At 40.5% G+C, this 24,883-nt stretch overlaps 1 protein-coding gene and 1 long non-coding RNA gene across 2 annotated transcripts in view; both read left to right on the forward strand.

The window, feature by feature from the left end:
* LOC311017717 overlaps positions 1 to 24,883 on the forward strand; it is a 77,955-nt gene that overhangs the window by 9,642 nt on the left and 43,430 nt on the right. The gene's annotated exons all lie outside the window — the stretch shown is intronic.
* On the forward strand, positions 12 to 24,431 carry srms (src-related kinase lacking C-terminal regulatory tyrosine and N-terminal myristylation sites). The gene is made up of 8 exons (XM_084016078.1): positions 12 to 618; positions 3,141 to 3,262; positions 9,259 to 9,425; positions 16,458 to 16,605; positions 17,285 to 17,443; positions 18,849 to 19,030; positions 19,976 to 20,132; positions 21,359 to 24,431. The coding sequence occupies exons 1-8, from the start codon at positions 239 to 241 to the stop codon at positions 21,556 to 21,558; spliced, it is 1,515 nt and encodes a 504-aa protein (XP_083872204.1). The 5' UTR covers positions 12 to 238; the 3' UTR covers positions 21,559 to 24,431.

Here is a 24,883-nt window from a genome sequence, read left to right on the forward strand (position 1 = left end):
TCAGATCCACGATCTCAACAGAAAAAACCGGTTCCTCCGGCTAATCTACCAAGTATTGCTGTCGGTGCAGTATGTTTCCAGCAAGAGGTAGAGAGGGAAACCGGAGGACTGAACGGCTGGTCACTGCGGGCTTTAGCGGGCCGTTTTCTGCGGACTGAGGAAGCCCCGAACCGCGTCTCATTGATCGGTGTCACGATAAAAGCCGGAATATCCCCGCCGCGTCCCTTCATGTCCCGGGATGGAGAGCTGCTGTCGCACCTGTATGCCGTGTTTAAGCCGGCTCTGGAACTGCATATGGCCGGACTTCCGCTACCCGAACGTCCCCAACAACAACCACGTTATCTCCAACCCGGCCGCGCAGACGGCGGAGATCCGCACCGTGTCCGGAGACATCCGCGTCCCGTCTCCCAAGAAGCGGCCGGTGCAGCTTTACGCGGCTCTCTTCGACTTTGAGGCCCGAAGCGACGACGAGTTGACGGTGAAGGAGGGCGACAAGCTGTCGGTGATCGAGAAGCGGGGCGACTATGTGCTGGCCAAGAAGCTCACCGGGTCTCTGGAGTCCGGACTGATCCCGGCGAACTACGTGGCTCTGCTGCAGGACGAGTTCGCCAAACACAAGTGAGTGGTCTATAAAGAACCACCGTCTGCTGGTCGTTCCGTTTGTCCACACAGCTCTGCTCCTTTTCTTCTGTCCCCAAATGCCACCTGATTCTGTGGCGTTTAATGACCCGCTGAGTCACTGCGGATGTCAGAGCATGTGGTAAATGTCACCTAAATACACAGAGCAGTATAGACAATTTAAATGGAAGAACTTAAAACTATGACCACGAGTATGAAGCATGTGTCCATTCGGATCCTATAATAACAAGTGACCCGGGCTGACCTCTCTGCTCTGTGTTGGTCAAACTGGTTCGTCACCACTGAAACCCACTAAAAGGGCTGGATGTCATCTGTCCTGGTAGACTCTACCATTGAAGTCTCATTTACATCACATAGAGCTGAAACATTAGGAGGTTATTTGGTTCGTCAATCAACAGCAAATGAATTGGCAGTTGATTTGATCAGTTCACACATTTATTGATTCCAAGTCTCCGTTAAGGTGGTTTGTATAGATTTACTCTGTTTCTCTGTGATTTGAATGTAATGATTTTTTTAGTTAGTTGAGAAATAATCTGCAACTCTTTTCATAATTGATGGTTCCACCTTCTCATATGTGGGTTTCTTAGCCATTCATATTACATTAAAAACCTTCAGTTCTGGACTTGGTTGAAAGAAACAAGCGGTCTGACCTTTACCCAGTATAGATAGCGATACCTGAATTGTTATTTATTAAAGTAATAAACCAGCAACAGGATCTACAATGCAAGTGTAACCCTTTAAATGCTGCAAACAATTGGTCAAAAGTTAAACAGGAATCAAGCTTCCATCATATGATGCATATAGAGAACATATCAGACAGGCACCCTTCTGGCATCCGAGGCAGAGATGAACACGAGTGTTTGAAGGGAAAACAAGCAACCTCTGCTGCTGTTGAACCAGACAGGAGCTAAAAGTAGCCGAGAGGCTGCAACTGCAGGTCCTCCATTATTCATTCAGCCTGCAGGGAATCATCGTGTTTCAACAGAGAGCTCTGCCTCTTTGGATTGACTTCTCTGTGAGCGCTCATGCTGCCGATCCAACACCAACTCCACGTGTCCCACCGTCCTCAAACACAACACTCGGAGCCATAACATCAGCACTGAGTCCTTAATAATACAGCTTTATACTTTATTTGAACTGTTAATGTCAGACCATGACAGTAACTATTTTAAGCCAAAACAATTCAACAGCACAGGAAAAACTGCAGCATTAAAAAATGACCATGAATTTGAATCAACACCTAAAAACTAGATCTTATTTCCTGCAAAGGATATAAGATCTGCCGGACTGTTTTAGACTGCATTGGTCCTTTCTTGGTGTACCTAATTAATGACAATATGACCTGAATATCTTTACTGTTACTTGACGAAGACTACTACTAGTACTACTATTAATAATAATAATAATAATAATAATGATAATTATAATAATCTATTAAAGGACGTTGCATGACAAACAAGGCTGCATCATTTCATGTTTGTGATACAAGAACGTGTGTTTTTGTGGAAGTACATCCCAATGTCTGCTATTGTGATGTTTTATTGTTATGTCTGCTGTTCCTTGAGAAACTGCTTGATGTTACTGTGAAACCTGAACGCCAGGTATAGAGCCGACACGCCCTCCTGATAACTTAAAGTAAATAAAGGTCAGTTTCTGTATCTGAACAAACAGGCAGGAATCTCAACACTTCAACTCTTACAGCTTCTGAAAAATAAACCCTTCAAAAGTATAAAGATAGGATGTATTAATAAGATATCCTATTTATGTGTATCAGTGCACAAGTGTATATATATATATATATATATATATAGCTCTTCTCCAAATACTTTTTTTCAGTGATGAATACTTTAAGTTTGTGTATTCGCCCTACTTATTCTTTTTTTTTTCCTGGATCGGGTTGAATCTTATTTGCAACATCCAGTTTTCCCTTTCTTGCAACCATATTTATATTTATAGCACATCTAAGTTATTTAGTACCACATAAAAAAAATGAGTGCCAAATATCTTCCTATAACTGGAAAAATAAATAATATATTTGGCTGCAACTGTTGGCTGTGTTAAAATAATTCCCTATAGTTTTACGTTCTTTAGTTTGCCCTCAAACAGACAAAGAAAAGCAAAATCTTCACATTTGAGAAAATGAAACCATGAATCGGTTTTTGCATGAAAATCACTGAAACTCAAATTGTTTATAAGTAGTTTAATATTAATATCTAAATCATATTTTCAAACGTCTTCATGCTGTAACTGTATCCTCCTTCACGCTGTGATTGTCAGCTTACAATGTGCAAAATGTGATCTGTGTGGTTTTCAGCATGACTGTTCACATTCTTCTCCTCTTTGTTCGCCACTTTCATTCAGACATTTAACACAAAGAAACACACAATTCTGATGAATAAAGACGGAGAAACGTGGGGTTAAATGAATATAAGCGTTCGGGTCCATTCATCCACAGCGTTTCCTCATCCATCTTGTCCGTGTCCCGTCTGTCCTCTGCTCAGGTGGTACTATGGGAACATAAACCGTGTGAAAGCTGAGAAGCTGCTGCTGGCCTCCCAAAACAAAGATGGCTCCTTCCTGGTTCGCATCAGTGAGAGTCACAGCGATGAGTACACAATCTCTGGTGAGTGGCACCACCCATCCACAACAGTCATCCTGGCTGCTTTATACTCCACTTATATACTACACTTCCCCTTTCAAGCCACGCTGCACACTGAGACTTGTTTAATTCCTTCTCTGTTATTGTGTTTGTAGCCGTCTTGCTGTGAACGTAATGCAGTGAATTAAACACGTTGTTAAAAACAGTCCAATTCCAAGATCAGAGCAAATAGCCACGTGCAGTAAGAGGGAAACTGTTAGTGTATTCAGAGAGTTGGTGGTGACTGAAGTGCCTTTTAAGCTGCTCAAACTCATTTTGGGATGCAGTGACAGGACACCATGACAGCTGTGCTATGAAAGAATAGCCCATAAGAACCCACAGTGACACAGTTTTCCAAAGCAATATAAATATCCTGCAAATCAGCCTTTAAGCTGATGTGACGTCTTGTATCACAATAAGGAAAATAGTAATGAGCTGCTCAATTCATGCAATTAATTGTATTTAATATATTTTCAGGGTTGTTTTTAACTCAAAGCACATTTAAACTAATGCAAGCATATGAATTCAATTATTAATAAAATGTATTTTCCGTTAAGGAAAAAGTGGTCTGGGTTGTTATGGATCAATGAAAAAATCCCATATGTATCATTTTTGAGCAAATACGACGTGTGGTCTGGTGAATGTGCTGACCAGCTGAAAAGCAGTTGCTGCCCTTTAGTGGTGATTGTAAAGAACATCCATGTAAGATGACGGAGGGTTATCCCATGATGTCTGACATACTGTGAAAATGAAATGACTATTATGGGGATTAATATCATCACGCATAAATACAGTCAGAGGTGAAGCACAAAACTCTGGGCCCTGTACAAAAGCTCTGTGGACCCCCTTCCTCTCTTGATCCTTGTATCTCACACATCTTTAAAATATGTTTTCCTTACAAATAATTGGGCAGACAATTAATCTGTACAAGTAATAATGTGTGATATGTGTGTTTGATAATCCTGGGTCCTCAGGCAAATGCTGTTCTGCAGGGCTCTCACTTTTCCTCTTCTGTCCTCTCCTCCTCCTCCTCCTCACCCTCAGAGTAGCTCTCGTTTCCCTCACTCTCTTCACCTCCATCGTCCTCTATCACATCTTCTTGCTCATTATCTACAAGGACAGAGCCCTCTACCAGCGTGAAGCACACAGGATTTATATGAGACTCTCCACCTGCTTCAAGCGTAACATACGATAAAACGGGCTACTTGATGTTAGTGGTTTTAAGCTCGACAATTGATGATGCTTGGAATAACTTTTAGCTGCACTGAGCTCACCTTGTCCACATCCTGTAACATGAGGAGATGATGAGAGGCTGCTGCTCCACGCTCTGTGGCTGCTTTTCAAACTAAGGGCCATGTGTTTGATGATGTTAGGCTTTGCCAGGTATTTCATTTATCAGCTAGATATTACATTTTTTGCTAGATGTAATATAATGTGACATGTAGGTAGAATGCTGATTAACTCATGTTATATGGTGCAATTATTCACCTCATCTTTCTTTTGAAAGAAATAAGTTATTTTCTCTCAGCTCGCTTTTTTTTTCTTTCTTTTTTGTGACCCTGATTCCCCTTTCTTGAGGAAAGACGGGACTATCCTGCTGCAGATTAGCTCCAGCATTAGCAGTCACTCAACTCACAATTAGCTGCGTGACTGTTTTGTGGAATCCTAGCAGGGGTGGACTAAACGGTTTGCCCCTCCTGTAAGGGGTGACAGTGAGCCCCACTATTTTTTATTCACAGTCACTCAAACATTTTATTCAGCCAATTTGACATTACTTGCGCCATTATTTACTTAGAAATAAAAAAATTGCAAACAAAAAGCAACTTTTCATCCCAATCTTTTCGGGGCCCTCCCCCCATTGGGACCCTGGGTACTCGGGGCCACATCCACCTCCCCTTTACGTTATGTTATGTGCCTGGATCCTCTATGTACTGCACACCATCGAGTAAACATGTGAGTGTGTGGGCGCGCTTTATGGAGTGAATGATTTCAGACACAGTTCAGCCTACTGGTAGAGATGTTTAAAGTGCTGCAGGGATGATGTATTTAGGCCAACCTGGAAGTTGGCATCGCCACGGTTACCGCCACAAAAAGCCAGTTATTTTTTTTTTCCATTGGATTTTGGATTATTTCACTTTATTATGCTGTTTGCTTAGCAAGATAATCTTCACAAATGACAGCAGAAGTAAAAAAGCTAACGTTGTAAACTCACCTACTGACTTGACACGTCACCACCAAGCTTCCAAATTTGTGATTAGGTTTTGGACACTTACCTCTTCTGCAAAAGAGTGCAGGTATGACCATGAGTCTGTAAAGGTGGACTAGTGAGTAAATGACTTTCCCTGTTTGGTGTGATTATGATTTCTCCATAGCAGCCACCTTTTTGAGATGCATAAAAGCTTCAAAGTTGATGATGGATTTCTTTTTAAATGCATCCATGTTTTTGTATTGTTTCCTTAAATTGCAGTGATTTGAGCTCGGTGCCATGCTTTGTTGGGGATCCATGTGATCCATGTGCATTCCTACTACAGCTCCTCCCTCCTCTCCGTTTCTCTCCATCCATCCTGCCCTCCATCCATCACTGCCTCCAGCCTCTGTCAACCTTCATCTCCCTGCTTTCGATTTTCTCTCCCTGCTCCCACTATAGAGGGCAGGAGGTGATACAACATGCCCCCAGGCAGCCATTTTGGAAGTCGATGGTTGATTGCCCTTTTTTCAAACTTGTGAGGCATCATTTGGTGTTAAAAAGAAAATAATTCATCTCTCTTTAGTTTTTTGGATATGGAGCTGGTTTTGCCACAGACAGTTTTTGTGTTTGGACGATGTGACCCTGATGGTAAAATATAACATCTAGTCTGCTCACTGTTGCAGTCCAGTGTTGGCAAATGTTGTGGGTAGAGATAGTTAAGGATGTGTCAGTGAACGCATCAGTATGGTAACACAAGAGAATTTGAAGAGATTAAGAAATGAATGGCACTGAAGTAGAGAAGACATTTGGCATTGCATTTTATTCCTTCATCTTTACCATTTTGATTTGAGAAATATAATATGTTGTGGTTTGTTTTGGTACGTAACTCTACACTATGTTAATCATTGGTAGTAGAGCTGGCACGAGAACCAATGTCAAGTCGATGCCCTAATGCTGAAAATGTGACGGTCCTTGTCTTTCTGGCGTAGGTACTGGGGACTCGGGCTGGTACGAATAGCAGCCCCAGAAAATGTCTCTGCTAATGCTACATTGTGAAGTAGAAATCTGTGTGGCGATCGATAGGAGCAGCGCTAGTTAACGTTAGCTAATAAAAACTTGTGGTCCCGCTTGGCTAAATAACAGGGCTAACATAGAAACGGTAGATGGGTTTTTGTTATTATCGTGGTATCGAATTGAGAGTCATGGAATTGTATTGGTATCGGTATTGATTACTATATTTCTGGTATCATGACACCCCTTCTTGGTAGATGTATTTTTTAACTTAGGAGGGTGCCTGGCTTACTGTGTCCCACTAATATAAGTCTTCATGCTAAGCTAAACTAATCACCTCCTCTCTCCTGCTCTGTAATTTAACACACAGGCGTGAGATTGTCATTGAGTTTCTCATCGTATTCTCAAAAGGAAAATATAAGTAAACTACCAAAATGTTGAACCTTGTTTAAGAAATGACGCTGTCAGCTTACATTTGTACATTTGTAGTAATGTAACTAATAATGTGCAGATATTTCTGTCTTTATTTTCTGAAGTTAAATTGGAAAGCAGAGCTTTAGCTGGAGTGTTTGGTAGACCGGAGAGTGTCTTGTCCTCAGCTGTAGTAACCTACATTTGGACCTACATCATCACACTAGTTTTATGAATGAGCCTGCAGCCAATTCTCTAATGGATCTCCTGAGATTTGTGACTTTAAAGCCTCTGTTATTACTCTCCCTCTCTGTGTGTGTGTGTGTCTACTCCCCTCTTTTCTTTTTGCCCTCTGGCTTCACCATCTTCTGTATCTTTTCCTCTCCATCCCCCCGTCCACTCCATTCCTCTTTACCATCCTCCCTCTCTGCCCTTCTTCAAGGTCCTTTAGGTCCCGGAGAGAAAATGCTGCCGTTAGACAGTTAGAATTTCACTGTGCTGGTCCTCCTGAAATATGCATCATCAGTACTCTGAACTGCAGACGTGCCTGAGAGCGAAAGCAGAACAGACCACACCTTCAGCTGCAGTTTTATGGCACAGTTGCAGATATTCCGATCAGATCAAGTCATCTTGTTAAAGATGGGGTTAATTCGATTGAGACTGTATTAATTTATTTTTAGATATAGAGCTATACATGTGCCAAGTCCACAAAACAATAGAGTGCTGGATATAAAACACAGCAAATGATAACAACACCAATGTAAAATGCCAATGTAAATGCCCAATGTATTATTTATATATAAATATATATAATATTGTTTTTTTGATTCAAGACGATCTTAATAGGAGCAAGCTTGGATAAATATTTGTTTATTTATTTGTTTATTTGTCAGGCTCAATGAAAAGAAGCATAATGATAATACAGATGTGTTGCATATGATTTCTAGCCAAGGCTTATTTCCATCCCCGTTCCTGTCCTGTCTGCCTGAAAAGGTCATAGCATATTATCAATTAGTTAAATTTAGCACATAATAAATAGTGAAATTCTCATACATGGGACGTTATAATTGAATCATCAAATTGCAATATTTGCATTAAATTACAATTATTTTTTACATGATTCATTAAAATGTATGGACATAATTTTAGGTCATGTATATTTACCGTATTGTTATCTGTTCCTCTTTCTGTGATTGTGTCCATCCACAAGTGCATGATACACACACTTAAATATAATCACTATTATCGTTCTGCATGTCTGATGTGTCCAAGTTACTAAAGGTGGAACTTCTCCACCATGTCTGAGCCTCAGTCCTGTACAAGGGTGGGAGATGAAACCCCACTGCGATCGCTATCTACTTCCATATGATGAAAGCCTCGACACAGCTTCGACAAATAGGACAGCTACAGTAGCTTGGAAATTAACCATATAGCATGAGTCCTGGAATTTGATGGCTTTAATCTATATCAGACCATAAGAGACTGAATTGGCACCCGTGGTCCCTCCACCTCCCTCCACGCCTCGGGGTGACTACTTCTCTGGGTGCCAGCTTCAGGGACGGACCGTCGTAGCTGTAGCAACTCAGAATCCCTGCTGAAGTCTCCTTGAGGCGGGGAGCAGGGACCCTGCTTCCCAACAGCCTGCTGGTCCAATGCTTTTCTGTAATCCGTGTAACGTCAGCATGAAAACATGGTGGAATTAACAAACATTAGCTAGTTAACTAGCCAGCCGCTAAATGAGAAAAGTGAAACGACTTAATGCTTCATTTAGACTCTTGTCACGGTGTAGGAACGTACATTGCTATCAGATTGTATAATGTGCTGAGAGCATCATTTCCAGGCCAGTGACGGGAGAGAACAGGCCTGTGCTTTGTTGTGATTGTAATGCTACACAGTGGTTACAGAAAATGGAAAGACGATAGTGGGAAGAGGAGAGGACAGGGGTCTCATTAAAGGGGTTTAACATTCTTTTATTTCATGACGTAGACTAATCCCAACTGTGACCTTGCAAGGGGAGGTCTGATTTCAAAAGGATATGGTGTTTTGGCCATTTTTATTCAATATTAACACCAGTGTTGGTATGTTTCATCATCATATCATTTAGTTTCTAGCTTAAACAAACACATGCAAGTGTGCAGTTTCTCTTCAACAAAACTGTCCTTCTGTCCTTTTTCAGCACAAAAGCATCTCCTTCTTACACATATGATACATTTTAGGTTGAGACAAAGACTGAAATGTTACATGCTGAGTTTGATGATGAAATAATCAGATTTGAAGGTACAAAAACTCCATGAATGAAACATTTTATAATGTTTGTGTTTTCAAACATACAATATGTGACCACTGTATAACCCTGCCGTCCCTCTTACAGCCCGGAGTGAGGGGAAAGTGTACCACTTCAGGATCCAGCGCTCCACCATCGGGGCGTACTTCGTCTCAGATAAGATCTCCTTTGCGACACTGGGGGAGCTGATCTCCTACTACCAGAAAAACCCTCGCAGCCTGGGAGTGCTGCTGGAGGAGCCCTGCGCCCAGCAGGTAGGACACAAAGACATGCACACAATGATTTCTAGTATTCTTGTGAGGACCCTCAGACTTATTGATTGTCTTATAATGCATTCCTTCGCACCTAACCTTATAGCAAATGACTGTGGGCTATGCAATGGGCCCAGGGTAGCTTGCAGTAATGAACCTACACTGCGATTTAATACACTTAAATCAACACATCAGATCTTAATGAACTAATTATTCAAGTTGAAAGTAATTATTGATGTTTATTGTATAATTATTTGAGAACTAATTACGTAAGAAAAAGTCAATGGAAACCAAAATCATCAACCCATTGAGGGCTGGATTCAAAACACAGCAAACCTTCTTGTACATATGAATGTCCTGTCCTGGAGCACCTGGACTACCTGTGAACCTGATTGGGCTGCAGGTACCACCTCAGGCTACAAGTAGTGACAAGAACAGTCAACACAGTACTAGAGAAGAATCAGTCAGGAAGGATAAGCAGTCTGTGGCCACCACATCAAAACCATTTCCTTTTGGGGGTTATCTTGCTTTTGCCTTTCCATTGCACCTGTTGTCACTTTCATTTGCACCAAAGCAGCTGAAATTGATTCACAACCACTGACTTGGTGTTATACTGTGATGATTAAGTGTTCCCTTCATTTTTGGAGCAGTGTATATACACTAGTAGGGCTGAACGATTTATCGTTTTCTGACCGAAATTGCGATTTCAGACAACGCGATCATGTGATCGCCAAAGCTGCGGTTTTTGCAGCGCTCCTGACTCACCCAGGATCTGTTGTCAACTATTTTACACATGCCGTCTCCCGACCATCCTGCCAAGCTCACCAATCAGACTACTCGTGAACAGGTCACACTAACCAATCAGTATTAACCTGCTCCGTATTTGTAATTAGTCAGAAATTACTTCAACTGGACCAGAAGCGGAGTTAGGGGATTTAATCGCCAAGAAAAACAGCACGTCCGTCATTTGGGAGTATTTCTGGTTTGAGGCTGCAGACGTGCACCAGAAACGGGTACTGTGAAAAACCTGTCGCGCTAAAGTTGCAACATCCAGCGGAAACACAACCAATATATACCGGTGATATAATCTCCCGCGAGAGCGTGCATTTCACGGCAGGGGCGCTGATTACGGCACAACACCGGCACTTGAAAAATCACCACAGACATTTGCATGACGCGTGCATGACGAAAAAGTCGGGTGAAAAGTCCGGTGACTATGATGATCAGGCCCACTGTAGCAAACAGACTACAATTACAGCATCTTTTGCCAGTGTAACTCTGTATGATAAGAGCAGCGGAAGACACCGGAAAGACGGATTTAAAAACCTCCTCCGCACGCTGGACAGAAGATATACGATTCCCTCCCGCACCGACTTCTAACAGGTTGCCGTCCCACAGCTATACGTGGACGGTAAAGAAAAAGTGGTAAGCCATAAATGAATGACCCACCTATTTTAATGTCTGACATATTTTTTAGAAGGATCATTTTATTTCAATAACAGTTTTTGATTTACAATTAAATGATTACAGTTAAGGATTTTTGCACATTTTAAGACAGTCAAAGATGGCTCTTATAGTTCATTTGTAATAACTGCCATTGGTCAAGGACTTTAAAGAATGAACATGCATGTTTCTTGTTAATAAATCCATTTGGAAGCAATTTTTAACTTTAGTCCTTGCATTAGAGTAATAGCATTCAATGTTTTAATGTTACTGTACATTGTGAATATTGCACTGAAGCTTGATTTGAAGGAAATCGTGAATCAAATCGAAATCGCAATATCTGTCAGAAAAATCGCAATTAGATCTTTTCCCAAAATCGTTCAGCCCTATACACTAGTACCACCAGGTTCAACAGTTCCCCTCAACTACTTCTTGTTTTGGTGTTATGGCTTACAACTTTCCCTGCATTAGTTCCATCTCACTCCTCAGTAACCTCACTTCAGCTCTTTTCACCAAACAGACTAGCTGGAGGATATAGTGAGAGATTTAGTAAAACATTTCCCTTGAGGATAATGAAAAAGAGGAGTGAGACATTTCCCTTAAGAGTTGTGTGGAGGACCACAGAGCAAAGAGAAGAGTGAATAGTGGACTTGCATTTGTCAGATGGCCAGAAACACGATTCTACATCAAGGCTGATGTAGACCTGTCTGGTGGATGTCTAAATAAGCAGCTGTTTGTTAACGAGTTCACCATTACAATGGTTAAAAGTTAATATGTTAATATGAGTTTTAACCTGCAGAGTGAGGACATTTTGGCGAGTCCTCACTTCTTCAAAGACTGTTGGAGGGTTAAAATTCAGGTTAAGGTTAGACATTTAGTTGTTAAGGAGTGTCCTCACAAAGATAGTAGTACATGTACATATGTATGTATTAAAGTATCTATATATGTGTACTTTTATGACCTACAGTACTATGACATCCTTAAGATTGTGACATGCAATACTAGAGGTAATTTACTATACAATAACCAACTACAGTGATTACAATAATATGACATACTGTGCTAGGACAACCTACTAGTACTAGTATATAGTATGCCCAAGTATCTTGTCAGGGACCAAGTAGTGAGGCAATGAGGAGAACAGGAGTTTTGTTAGAAAAATAAGGTTTTTATTTACTCCAAAAATGCAAAACAACACAAACCAAGAGCTTAATATCTAGGCCTAAAAGAAGGGAAAATAGAACCATACCCAAAATAACATCAACAAAACTAAGTGATAACTCAACCAACTGATAACGAATGTACTGGCTTGGCCCAACCAAATAAGATGCGAGGGAAAAGCAAGATGGAAGTTAACTACAACTAATACAAAAGGAAAACTAACTAAAACCAAATCTACCCTTCAATATGGCAGCACATGGTATGGCCTGATGATCAGTCAACAGGATTTAACAGTCCTTCATCCTTGGCCATGCCTTTGGCGCCACCAGGAAGGTACCATTGCTGTCTATTAGCATGTGTGGCTGTGGCCATCACATATCTAATAATAAAGTATTAACTATTAGTTATTATACAGTTTTACATAGAACTGGTTGACATGGTACAGTATAGCATACATATAGAGTGTGTATATCATCTATGCAATGGTTTATAAGGTCATACTAAATGTTATAGTATGCTATCTAAAGCCTTGGTATATGTAAAAAAAAAAAAGTAGACTGTCAAAACGGCCAAAGTGTACTGTATCCAAAAAGTCATAAAATATACATAGTATGTCAAAAAGTCATCGCAAAAACCATTGTATAGTATGACAGACAAAAAAGTCAGAAAATAGTACGTCAAATTGTCGTAAAAAGTAATAGTATAATATGTCAAAGCAGTCATGACATAAAAATATGCCAAATAAAGTCATACTATAGGATGTCGGAAAAAGTAATAAATTGTAAAAAAGTTAAAAAAAAAAAAAAAAAAAGGGGGGGACATTCACAAGCCCCCGACTGAGTGCCAAGATGTCAGAGTGTTCGCTGGAGAACAAGAGGGTTGCCTCCATGTTGTGTGTGCATATGCAGCACCAAACAGGAGCTCGGAGTATCGACCTGCGTGGAGTCTCTAGACTGGCGGACTCTATAGTTCAGCTGGGGGACTTCAACGCTTACGTGGGCAATGATGGAGTAACCCGGAGGGCGGGGGACTAGGAGGAATGGCCGGCCACTGGAGAGGAAGACCAGTGAGAATATGGAAACTGGTGGACTGCACTCACCGGGTTGGGAGTGAGTCACTGCCCCAAGTGGGAGTGAAGTATCTCAGGGTCTTGTTCCCGAGTGAGGGGAAAATGGAGCGTGAGATGGACAGGCGGTTTGGTATGGCACCAGTGATGCAGGTGTTGTGCTGGACCGTTGTGGTGAAGGAGCCGAGTCGGAAGACAAACTCTTGATTTATCAGTCCATCTTCCAACCCTCACCTATCGATCATGAGCTTCTCATTGAAAAGAGCCAATTGAGGTGGTTCGGGCATCTAATCAGGATGCCACTTCGCCTCCCATTGTTCCAGGCACATCCAACTGGGGATCTGCCCCAGTTTAGACCCAGAAAGCGCTGGAGGGATTATTTAGCCCATCTAGCCTGGGAGCGCCTCGGGGTCCCGGAGGAGGAACTGGAAATAGTTGCTGGAGCCTAAAACCAGGACATAGTTTGAAGCATTTCAATTTGAGAAACCAAAGTAGTTTAAATGCAGAATCAATCCAGCAACCCGCATGTAGGTGACACACATTACCATTACTCAGTAACTTACCGTTGTCAAGTTTCATATAAATACAGTTGTTGCTTCAGATCTCTATGAACAGGAATCATTGAATGGTTTCACAGATGATCATCAAGGAAATCTGGATATTTCTCCTGAGTTTGCAAAGTAGGAGCTATAATACTTACTTATATTAAATATTAGTAGATTGTGCTGTGATTTTTCTGCACCTCACTGATACATGTAGAAAATGGTCCTCAAATCCGATGATTTTGTAGTTCATCACAATGAAAACCAACAGCCAGTAATGACTCATCACATTTCCCACTGGCGCTAATTCAAAAGTCAATTTTCAGGTAGCAAACGTGTTTTGAATCCAGATTGTTCCAGTATCTCTTTTAATTTGCACATCCTTTTTTTCTGAAACAAAGTGCAGCAAAGACCCTGAAATCCTCTTTCTATTGTTGCTCTGCATCAGGAATGTAATGAGTGCTGTCTTGTGCTTTATATGCATGAATTAATAAGAGGCAAATATATTTGGAGTGTAATTAACCAGAGAGTAAAATTGTGTGGCCGTGCTGTAATTATAAATACTATCTCTGCACTGCAGCTTACATTAAGCCCCCAGCAAGCTCTATTCTTTATTCATGGCTCATCAGTTTGAGCCCAGCAGGAGACAACAGAGTTCTCTCGGTATCCGTTTCACTGCATACTGAGAAACCATCTATTTAAAACAGCCACTCTTTACAATTTGAGAAAGACATCAGAAATACAGAATGATGTTTTAGGCTAAGGGGATGTTGCATACCACTTACAGATCTTTGAAAGCGTTATCGTAGGCGACCGGACCTGCTTCAGGGTTTTTTAAAAAGACATTTCGCCAGAACTGTAGAAGCCTCTTGAATGAGAGGCAAAACGTTTTAGTTTTTTTTAAACCTAAAGCTTTCAAAGATTTCCATGACCTGGATGACAAAGAATCTTCGCCTGCCTATTACGGACGGACATCATGTTGTGGTGTGGTTCTCCTACATGGAAGAACAAAAAAATAACAAATCTGTGTTTCTTCTGGATCAGAGGACACTCAGTGACTCCTCCTCTTCTCTCTTCCCTTCCAGAAGAGGCTGTGAGTCTGAGGCCATGGACACACTGAGGCAGAAACACACACACATGCACGCGCACACACACACACACACACACAGAGATGGAAAATGTACAGAACACTCACATTTTTTATCAACACAAAATTAATTTTACCCTTTTTTATTTTTGTTTTTTTTAACTTAATTATTTGATCATCTCTCTTAGAGTTAACATTGTACTCGCTTCATTGTATACAATTATTGATTTGAATGTGTCATTTGCATTTCATGACTTTCAAGGTTGACTCGGTAGCAGCAGCTCACCTTTTGGTATTTTTTATTTAACCACCTTTATATTTGGGTTTCAAACCATGAGCTACTGGAACTACATCAAACACTAAAACATGATTGTCAACTAATGTTACAACACTTAATAACTCATAAACACAATATGTATGGACAGTTGTACACCTAAAGGCTCCCAACAGGGTTTTGTTTTCAGCTATCAAGCACTTTGTATTGGCTTGGCAGTGCACAACATTAGTTTTCTGTAACTACGTAGCCAAAAGACTGATGCCGCTTGGTTTGAGATGACATGTGATTAGCTTTCAGTTTGTAAAAGCAGATTCATCCTGCTGCTCATTTACCTCATAAACTACCCAACTGACTGAGAACGCCCAAATGGTTTAATCAAATGCATAGCCATAAGTGAGATTACATTGGGCGTAATTATAAATCGAGACATTTTGATTTAATGGAATGAATAAAACAACCTGAACTAACGTTTTTGTTATCATAATTAATTATTATAATGGGGAAATATGCTAAAAAATAGAAAATTATTAGAAAATCTGTATAAAGTTAAAGTAGCAGCAGCAGACTGAAACCGAATGTTGGTCATTTCAATGTATATGTCCTTTTTTATTTCTGTTTGTTTTGCACAATATAGGCCAAACTTTTGTTTATCACCGAACATAGAAGTAGCGACACGAGTGCTTCTTTAAGCCTGTTTGGCTCAGAGTCCAACATGGAGGGCAGGAACAGAGACTGGCTGTTGATCATCATGTGAAGGGTGAACAAAGGAATCAGATCCTTCTGGACTTCACTGCTCCCGTACATCTGTTGTTGTGTTCTCTATTTGATAATGATGACTAATTGTTATTTAATTTATTAATCGTGTGTTTCTAACCAATCATTTCATTTATGTATTCATTTCATTTTTTTGTTTATCAAAGCACTTGATCATTAGAACAAAGTGATGTGTATCATCATGATTGCTTCTGACAATAAATTTGAATTCATGCCATTTGTTAAGCCTGTCATTCATTCATTCATCTTTCACTTACCTTCCACAAAACGGCTTCAAAGGTGAAGACAAGGGACTTTCCAATGGCCATGGAAGAGATATATGAAAATTGTGACTCACAGGGAACTAAAACCCAGGCTGTTGTAATGTATGTTTAGGTAGCTGTCTTCGGTCCTGTCTTCTGTCCTCTTGATCTTCCCTCCAAGGGACTGTGAATAAAAAAGTCAGTCGGACAACAAGCATTAAAGACGATATGTGTAATATCAGCAAAAGCAACGGTGTTGAGGGAAAGTGTCCAGAATATGTAATTGAATGCGTCCACAATCAAAGACGTACGTACAGTACTTATACCAATGAGTTTCACATTGGGTTTGCCACAACCGGTGTTTCTGCAGCATCCTCTGCATACGTCTCGTCCACTCTTCTGACTTTAACGTTGTCTTGACTCACGCTGTTGTCTCTGTGCAGCGGGAGCTGTTCGACATGGAGCCGTGGGAGAGACCTCGAGAGGAGTTCAGGCTCCAGAAGAAACTGGGAGAGGGACACTTTGGAGAGGTGTGGGAGGCTCTGTGGTCCACCGAGAACAAGAAAGTGGCCATAAAGACTCTGAAACAAGGTATGAAGCAGTAAAACCAGGTGGCAGTAAATAGTCCTTTAACGCCCCATGAAAATGGTGTTTTTACTGAGCTGCAGTTATACTTACATAACCATACCCACCTTCAAACAGAACAGACACCGAAAGAGAGAAATGCTTTCCGCCCATCCTTTCACTTCTTAAAGGGGCTACATTCATTTGGAACAGATACAAACCAGGAAGTCCAGTTTCAGGCTTCTCAAATGCTGAAACATCTCAAGGAAGTTTCTTTTTAAATGAAGAAGGATTTTACAGCAGAGGGTTCGGGTTTAATGGCAGATTCATTTTTGATCATCATAGCTGAAGGTACCAACAACCCTCGTGGAGGACGGCAAAAAGAAAAAGTTGTTCATTCAGGAGGCTAAAGTTAACATGGACAGATTCACAGGATGGACAAAAACATGAGTGTGACAGATGGCAGTAGTAATAACAAGTGGAAGGAAGGATGTGTTTAGTAATATATTAAAGTCCAGAGAAAGAGAGGTGAAGGTTGCTTCAATGACATTTATGGACATTTTGGGAAAAAGTGGGAAACATGCGTGACAAGAAGACGTGGTTGTAAAGATGGCATGTAAAGCCAAGTTAAGGATAGTGAACAAGGACAGCCGAGATAATCAAATAAGGTATAACTTCACCAAGAATTCTGTTCCTCCTCTTCTAGAGGACACGAAGCAGGATGAGTTTGTGAAGGAGGTTCAGGCATTGAAGAGCCTCCATCACCCCAAACTGATCCAGCTGTTGGCCATGTGCTCCAGAGGAGAGCCGGTCTACATCGTGACCGAACTCATGAAGAAAGGGAGCCTCAAGTCCTACCTCGCCTGTGAGTGTTAAAATCAGCACACACACATTAATATACATGGGTTGCTCACTTAACCTTAGCCGGGATCATAAAAGTTCATAAAATGAAAGTGTATCAGAGGTGATAAAATGTTTGATGAATATCTATCTATCGATAAAGAGAGAATAATAATAATAATAAAAAGTCATAAAACGCCTGTAATATATTGAGTATGTCATCAGGAATCAGTTGGTAAATCAGTTCCTCAACAAGTGTTTAGATTGGTTTATTTACCATTTCTCAATGCCACATGCTTCCTGAAAGAGGTTTAGAACAGGAAGTAAAGTTTTTTTTTTTTTTTTTTTTTTTTCCTTTTTTTGGGGGCTTGAGAATTTCTGCCCTTACCTCAGACATTCCTCTGAAGCATGATATAGACTCAAGCAAATGGAATTATAATCTGGTCCCAGCAGAGAAGTAAAGGCTTCATCACACAGAGTCTTGGCAGTAAAGTGGGAGTGGTTGGACTCTGATAAGGCTCATTCCAGTGGGTGGTTTTTATAGACGTTGCACATGACTGTACTTATCTGCTTCAGGGTTGCCCTACAACCACTTCTGCAAGTTATGTTCTGCAGCGGATTATTTCCAGTAAGAGTAGAACAATATAATGTGTTCATAAATAGCATTGCCTTTCTAATGTGACAGCTATTTGCTTATCTGCACAATCAGTAGTCAGCTTTATGAGTCACTTGGTGGAAAACTTGCTGCACACACTCACAGCACAGTTTCCTATATGGAGCTCTTGTACTTATCAAGTTTGATGTGATGTGACAAGTTTATCCTTGATCCACTTGATTCTAAGATATCTTTGCACACTGAGCTGGTATCATACATTAAAAGGCCACATCCTCCAAACAAATAGGGGTCAGCATTTTATCTCTACAACCAGGTCCATATGATCCACATTTAGCTTCATTTACTGTAGAAAAGACGAGAAAACAACTTGGCCACCAGGAGACTATTATATATTACTTTTCTTGTTTCTTCTACTTTGGATTTGATCCAGTTGCGTATAGACCATGAATTTATTATTGACAAGCTGATGTCTTTGACATGAGGTCAGCACTGTAACCTCTTCACATTCTGTAATGTGAGTTCATTTTGTAAACTCTTTGAAAATTTGCAGTTTAAAAATACTCATTGCAGACGGCAAACTCTGTGAAGGTTTGTTTGGGGAGACTTTTGACAGATTTCTTAAGTGTACAGGTCACAGTGACTTCAGGAAAAAAGTCCCCGACCGTTGGAATGAAGGCTATCAACAGATCAGTAGATAATATAATAAAGAGAGAGGGAAAAAAATGTTGTGAAGTGTTTGGTTATCGAAAACAATTTCATGCTGTTCACCAGTTTAGCTGAGTGTGTGTGTGTGTGTGTGTGTGTGTGTGTGTAGCTGCTGAAGGCCAGGTGCTGACATCAGCTCATCTGATCTACATGGGCAGTCAGATTGCAGAGGGCATGGCCTACCTGGAGGACAGAAACATCGTCCACAGGGACCTGGCTGCCAGAAACATCCTGGTGGGAGACGATCTGGTCTGCAAGGTGGCCGACTTCGGACTGGCTCGGATTATTAAGGTGAGCAGGCTGTGTGTCTCTAAGAGAGAGAGAGAGACGACATGAACACAGGATGAAGCTGAGGGTGTTTGTTGCATTTGTCAAGAACCATTTTCTTATTTTAGAATAAGCTAATTCTTTATCCGTGTTCTTTTAAATATGTATAGTGTGCTTTGTTGTTCCTGTGTAAACTCATGTATACTTAATGAATACCTCCATCCTCCCTCCATCTGTCCAGGAAAATAGAGCAGCACTCAAATCTGCATAATTTAGTGCGTTTGTGTGTAATAACAGAATGTTTTATTCATACAGAGCTTCTAAGACACCAAAGAGTCTGTGTGTAATACTTTTCATTAATACATCATTACCACATCTCTTGCATTTCTTGAGAGGCAATCATATTTATTGTTAATACATTTGATTCTCCATGAAAACAGTCTCTACTGGCCTGTGCTGCAGTTTACCTTGTAAATACATCATCTTGTAAAAAGCAGGAACATGTTTTGCAAGAAATAGACTCGGTAGTTTTTCTCCCTTTTATACCTTTTCAACATTATATGTCTGAAAATACACACTGTTCTAAAATCTTAATTTCTAATCACAATTATCATGGATGGATTTTTTCGGTTGTACTGCTTTAACATGTTGTTATTAAAGCTGTCACCATGACATTTTCATTCAACTAGTCAATTGGCTGTTTACACAGCAACATGAGACAATGTTAAGTGTGCTTCTGGCCATCTCGCAATGTAAATGTGTGTGGGGGGGGGGGGGGGGGGGGGGGGAGTATTTTTGGGGCCAATGTGATGGACCTGGAAGTTGCAGTACACAGTTCTGCCACTATGTCTAGCTAGGGGCTTGATTTAGAGGGGGTGATTTACAATAAGAAACACTGTCTGATGGATATGCATGTTCTGTTAATATTAAAAGTCTGCATGTATGACTGTTCACCATCTCTCTCTACAGGACAGTGTGTATACAGCCAGTCGAAACACTAAGATCCCAGTGAGGTGGACGGCTCCCGAAGCGGCAATTTACCAGCAGTTCTCTGTCAAATCTGATGTCTGGTCATTCGGGGTCCTGCTGTATGAGATGATGTCACGTGGCAAGATGCCTTATGAAGGTACGTTGTTCACTTCCTTCCCATCTTTAAGAAAGGGCTGGAATCACAGCTCTATAAACCACTCCACTCTTTAGCTAATTGATTCCAGTGTTTTAACCCGTTTATTAATCAGATGAAAAGTATTGGAAGCATGAACAACTCTCCCAGTCACACAAGGACAATGGAGGTACTGGGTGTGCTGATTGTTTCCCATGTGTGGTTACACCCTTCTCAGTGTGCTTTACTGTGACTGTGAGTTTTGATGATGTTTTGAAGGATGGCAGTAAGATGTTGTTGGTTAAACATGTACAGTTACAGTAGAATAATGCAATTTGGAAAATACAGTTTAATCACCTATATTTGTTTTTGCAAATTAACAAAAATGGGGATATCCATCTGTATTTAAATTATTGTCGACATATCCCATGAAAAGAATGGCAAAAACAAATATGCCACAGATAAGCCAGTTGAACAATTTGGAAAGTATTGAAAGGATGACCAACACAATGTTGTTGTTTTTTGGTATAAATGGGCTACAAATATATCATTTTGTTTTTAAAAAGGCTAAATAATTTCCTCATAAAAGCTGGGCACCGAAGTTTTTCATCAAATGTTGCTCCAACGGGAGGAAATAGTGCATTTGTTTCGGACTATTTTCAGCACCATTGTCCAAAAACGATTAAAAAACAAATCAAATCAATGAGCCACACTGTTGTTTTGGGTGATAATTACCTTCATTACCACGAAGACACACACACTGTAGATTTTCACTACACCAAATACTCACTCGAGCACAAACTGTAGATTAATCCACGACTGATAATAGTCCCAACAAATGCACTATTTCTTTGTTCTTTTAGAAATAAAGTTGTATATTTGTGGCCTATTTAGAAAAATGTATATTGTCAGTTGGAATCAATGCGCTTGGAGCCGAGTGCAGCAAACAACAAAGTATTATACGTTTCATGTAATTTGTTTACAAGATAAAAATTGAGGACTAGCTTTATCATTTAAGTTCTAAATCTATGAGCAATCACAGATAATCATACTTTCTAGATCATTGCATATCTTGATTCAATATGATGAGTCAGGTTGGCTTTACCTTTCAAAGTTGAGTTGGTGCAGCAATTCCTGATGTTATAGTTGCTGGTTATCTGCACAGTGGAATATCCCTGCCTGCAAAAGAAAAAAAAAGGAAATGTATTGATCTGTTCCGACGCTCATGCATTCATATTTCTGCCTTTTAGGAAAAAGTAACAAGGAAGTGTTGGATCTGTTGTCATCTGGGTTTCGGCTGCCGTGTCCAACCCGCTGCCCTCAGAATATCTACCGCATCATGATGGACTGCTGGGCTGCTGAGCCCTCCAAGAGACCCTCCTTCCACGCCCTGCACAGCCAGCTGGATACTATATATGCCAGGATATATTTCAAGACTATAGAGGTATAGAAGCAGGGAGACGTCGAGGAAGAGGAGAGCAGATCTTCTGCAACTGATCATCAACAGCACGATGAGGGGTGATAAAACCCACTTCCACAACAGGGTATATGTACTTTAAAAACACCACGGTGTGAAAGGACCGAGGGGGGAGAGCAACAGAAGCGGACACACAGAGGTGAATTGTTGAGAAGATGCTCGCCAAAACTAAGAAGATGAGTGAGGAATACTTCATCTCTAAGGCTGAAAGAAAGCAAGGCGAGCAAATGAAAGAGTGACATTTTTCAGAGAATGGTGTGCGAATACACTAAAAATTAAACTGAACACTGAAACCCTCAGCACATTCACAGAACCAACCGTTTTTAATTTTATACCCTTTTGTGTTTTATAAATAATATTTTATTACCTTTGTATGTGCCATATCTGTGTTTGCACACACTGAAATGTTATGAAATCACATAACATGTAACAGTTAGTCACCCGTCTTTTGACTGCAAAGCCCGTGCTAAAAATGGAGGTTATGTGCAATAATTAAAAAGTGACTAGGTTTGTCGCCACACTACTGGCCCGATGCTAGAGGCCATTGGTCCAACACTTTGGCCTAAACTGAAATATCTCTACACAAAAGGTTGACTGTGACAATTTTGGTGATATGACGTTTTATTTAGGGCCACAATCAAGTCACAATTTCCTTTTGTCTAAGATTTGTATCTTATTATTAACTAAAGACCAAACTCCCATCGGCTTCAGCCTGAGTCAATGTTGTTGCTGTTTTTTAAACAAATGCTAAAGAGACCTAAAATACGTGAGTAAAAGCCCCACTCATGAATTTTTGTTTACATTCTTGCAAACTATTTGAACTCAAACTTTACACTTTAGATGTCACGCTAAGAGGAAAGGCGTTTGTATTGGAGGTAATTGTGTGAAATTAAATTACAAGTTGAAAGCTTAGTGGTGGTGATGTTGATAACATTTTAACTTTTTACTTCTGGCAATTGCCTTTTTGCTTCAAAAATCATGTAAGTGTTGTTCATTTGTGAAGATAACAGTGCTGAACAAAACATGTCAGTATCATAACCTGTTTTCTGTAATGATCCAAATTCCAATAGGAAACTCCTATTGGCTTTTTTGTTGAGGGAACCAGGCCAATGTTAAGTTCCTCCTCCTCCTTTTTTGTTTTTGCTGTGTTTGGGACTCTCTCTCACTCACACACACACACACACAGGCCACAGTTGGATGAATCAAAGGTAATTGAGGAGGTGTGGATATTTGTGAACAAGCAGGAAATACCATATTATTCTTCTGATTCACAGCTTTGTTCTCACTTACTAATCCCTCTCTTCATTCACTCTGTAGCTCGCTCCACCACTGCTGCACTCCCTCCCTCTCACACTTGTTGAGCCAGAGAGGAGGGGTGGATTTTGAATGCTGTGCAACAACTTGACACTGTGACTACATAATATACAGTACCTTCTGACTTGCTGATGTTAGCATGTCGATTGACAGCTTGACAATGAACATACATGCTAAATGTAGTAACAAGTAGCACACTACACTGGACAAACATTGCCAATCATGAGCACATGATGCATGTCGGGATCAAAACAGATGAGACTCATTTCCGGCGGATGAAAGCTGAATGAAGTCAAGCTGAGTCCGAAAAGCTTTCAGAGGATCGTCCGCTTCATTTATGTAGCTAAATGGCTCAGGTCAAAGGTGACATTTAATACCCCACTACACTTAAGCTTCTAGTCTTTTTTTACACTATTTTTGAATCCATCCACCACACATCCATTTTGTTATGGCCTCACCACTAGCATGGATAGACACTGTCAGTCTTAAAAACAGGAATCAAGTATTTATTGCAGCCCACCTTCTTTTACAGGGATTTCAGAAGGTTTTGGCAACATTCTACGATACACCTGGATCCCAGTTTCTCTAGTATATTATGGGAACCGTGCTTGAAAAGCTGTTGGCTATCGAGCCACGTGTACAGGCTTGAAGATATTAAACCTCTGTTAGAGGCCCACAGAGGCCAGATACAACTAGAGTGCCTATGTTTACACCACACACCTTCCACTAATTACACTTATATATGGACTGTAAAGAACATAACAAACAAAGAGGGCAGAAAGACCTGCACAGTGAATCAGCCATATCCAGAAGGGTATTTTTGGGGGTGGTGACAGGAGTGGCGGGGGCAGGGTATTTAGGGGAAGGGGGGGTGATGTCTGCAACACAAAATTGTACAACAATGTTGCAATGCAATGCAATGCGGGAACAATGCAACTTTTGTCTTTTTGCATGAAAATATACAGCAGACAAAGCCAAGTTCGGGAAACTTTAGCCATAGTCACCAAATAACAAGATTGAGTTGTATATTTTAGTGCCATCGGGTACCAAACAACGTTAGTGCAAAGAATAAAATATTTTAAGTATTTTTTGAAATCTGTGTTTTTTTATCACATGTAGCAGGCCTACTTGAGTGTTTTCTTTGTCACTTGCATGCAACGGAATCCAGGATGAAATATATAGATAACTTACAAATATAACAAATTTAAAAAGTATGGGATGAGAAATTAACCCCTTTAAGGTGCGATTGTCAATCTGAATGACAAAATAGTTTTAATTGTGCTATTGCATAAGTTAGCTAAGAATACAGGTTGAAACAAGAAATACTTCTAAAAATTCTTGTTTGTTTTGAAAGGCTTTTATCTGTGATTTTGTATGGTTTTATATTTTACGTTATTGACTTACATGTTTTAAAGCATACTGTATGTTTTTCTAATTTCCTCTAAGCAGCCATGACTTTCAGTTACTGTAAGTCAGCACAGACCGTTCTGTTTGGGGTCTAATTTACATATTTTCACAATTTTGTAATGTCAGTTTTTCAAAAAAAAAAGCCACACTTGATTACGTTTGTCTCTTAATTTGTAGTTGTTAAAAATTGAACCACATTTTCCCACGAAGTCAGTGTTGATTATTGGACTGTGATCAAGTGTTGCAGAAATAGAGACCATTGTACAGTTACTGTAAAACACCCGTATACCTGCAACTGTACCCCTCCTCAGTCCCCCGCCGGACTGCACTCACATTGGTCAAACCTGCACGGTGGTGTAGTGTGTAGCACGGTCGCCTCACAGCAAGAGGGTCCCGGGTTCGATTCCCGGGTCAGATTTGGGTTCCTTCTGTGTGGAGTTTACATGTTCTCCCCATGTAAGCGTGGGTTCTTTCCGGGTTCTCCGGCTTCCTCCCACAGTCCAAAGACATGCAGGATGGGGATAGGTTAATAGATGACTCTAAATTGCCCGTAGGTGTGAATGTGAGCGTGAATGTT

This window comes from Eutrigla gurnardus (genome assembly GCF_963514095.1).
Source record: "Eutrigla gurnardus genome assembly, chromosome: 8".
In the NCBI taxonomy this organism is placed as follows: Eukaryota; Metazoa; Chordata; class Actinopteri; order Perciformes; family Triglidae; genus Eutrigla; species Eutrigla gurnardus.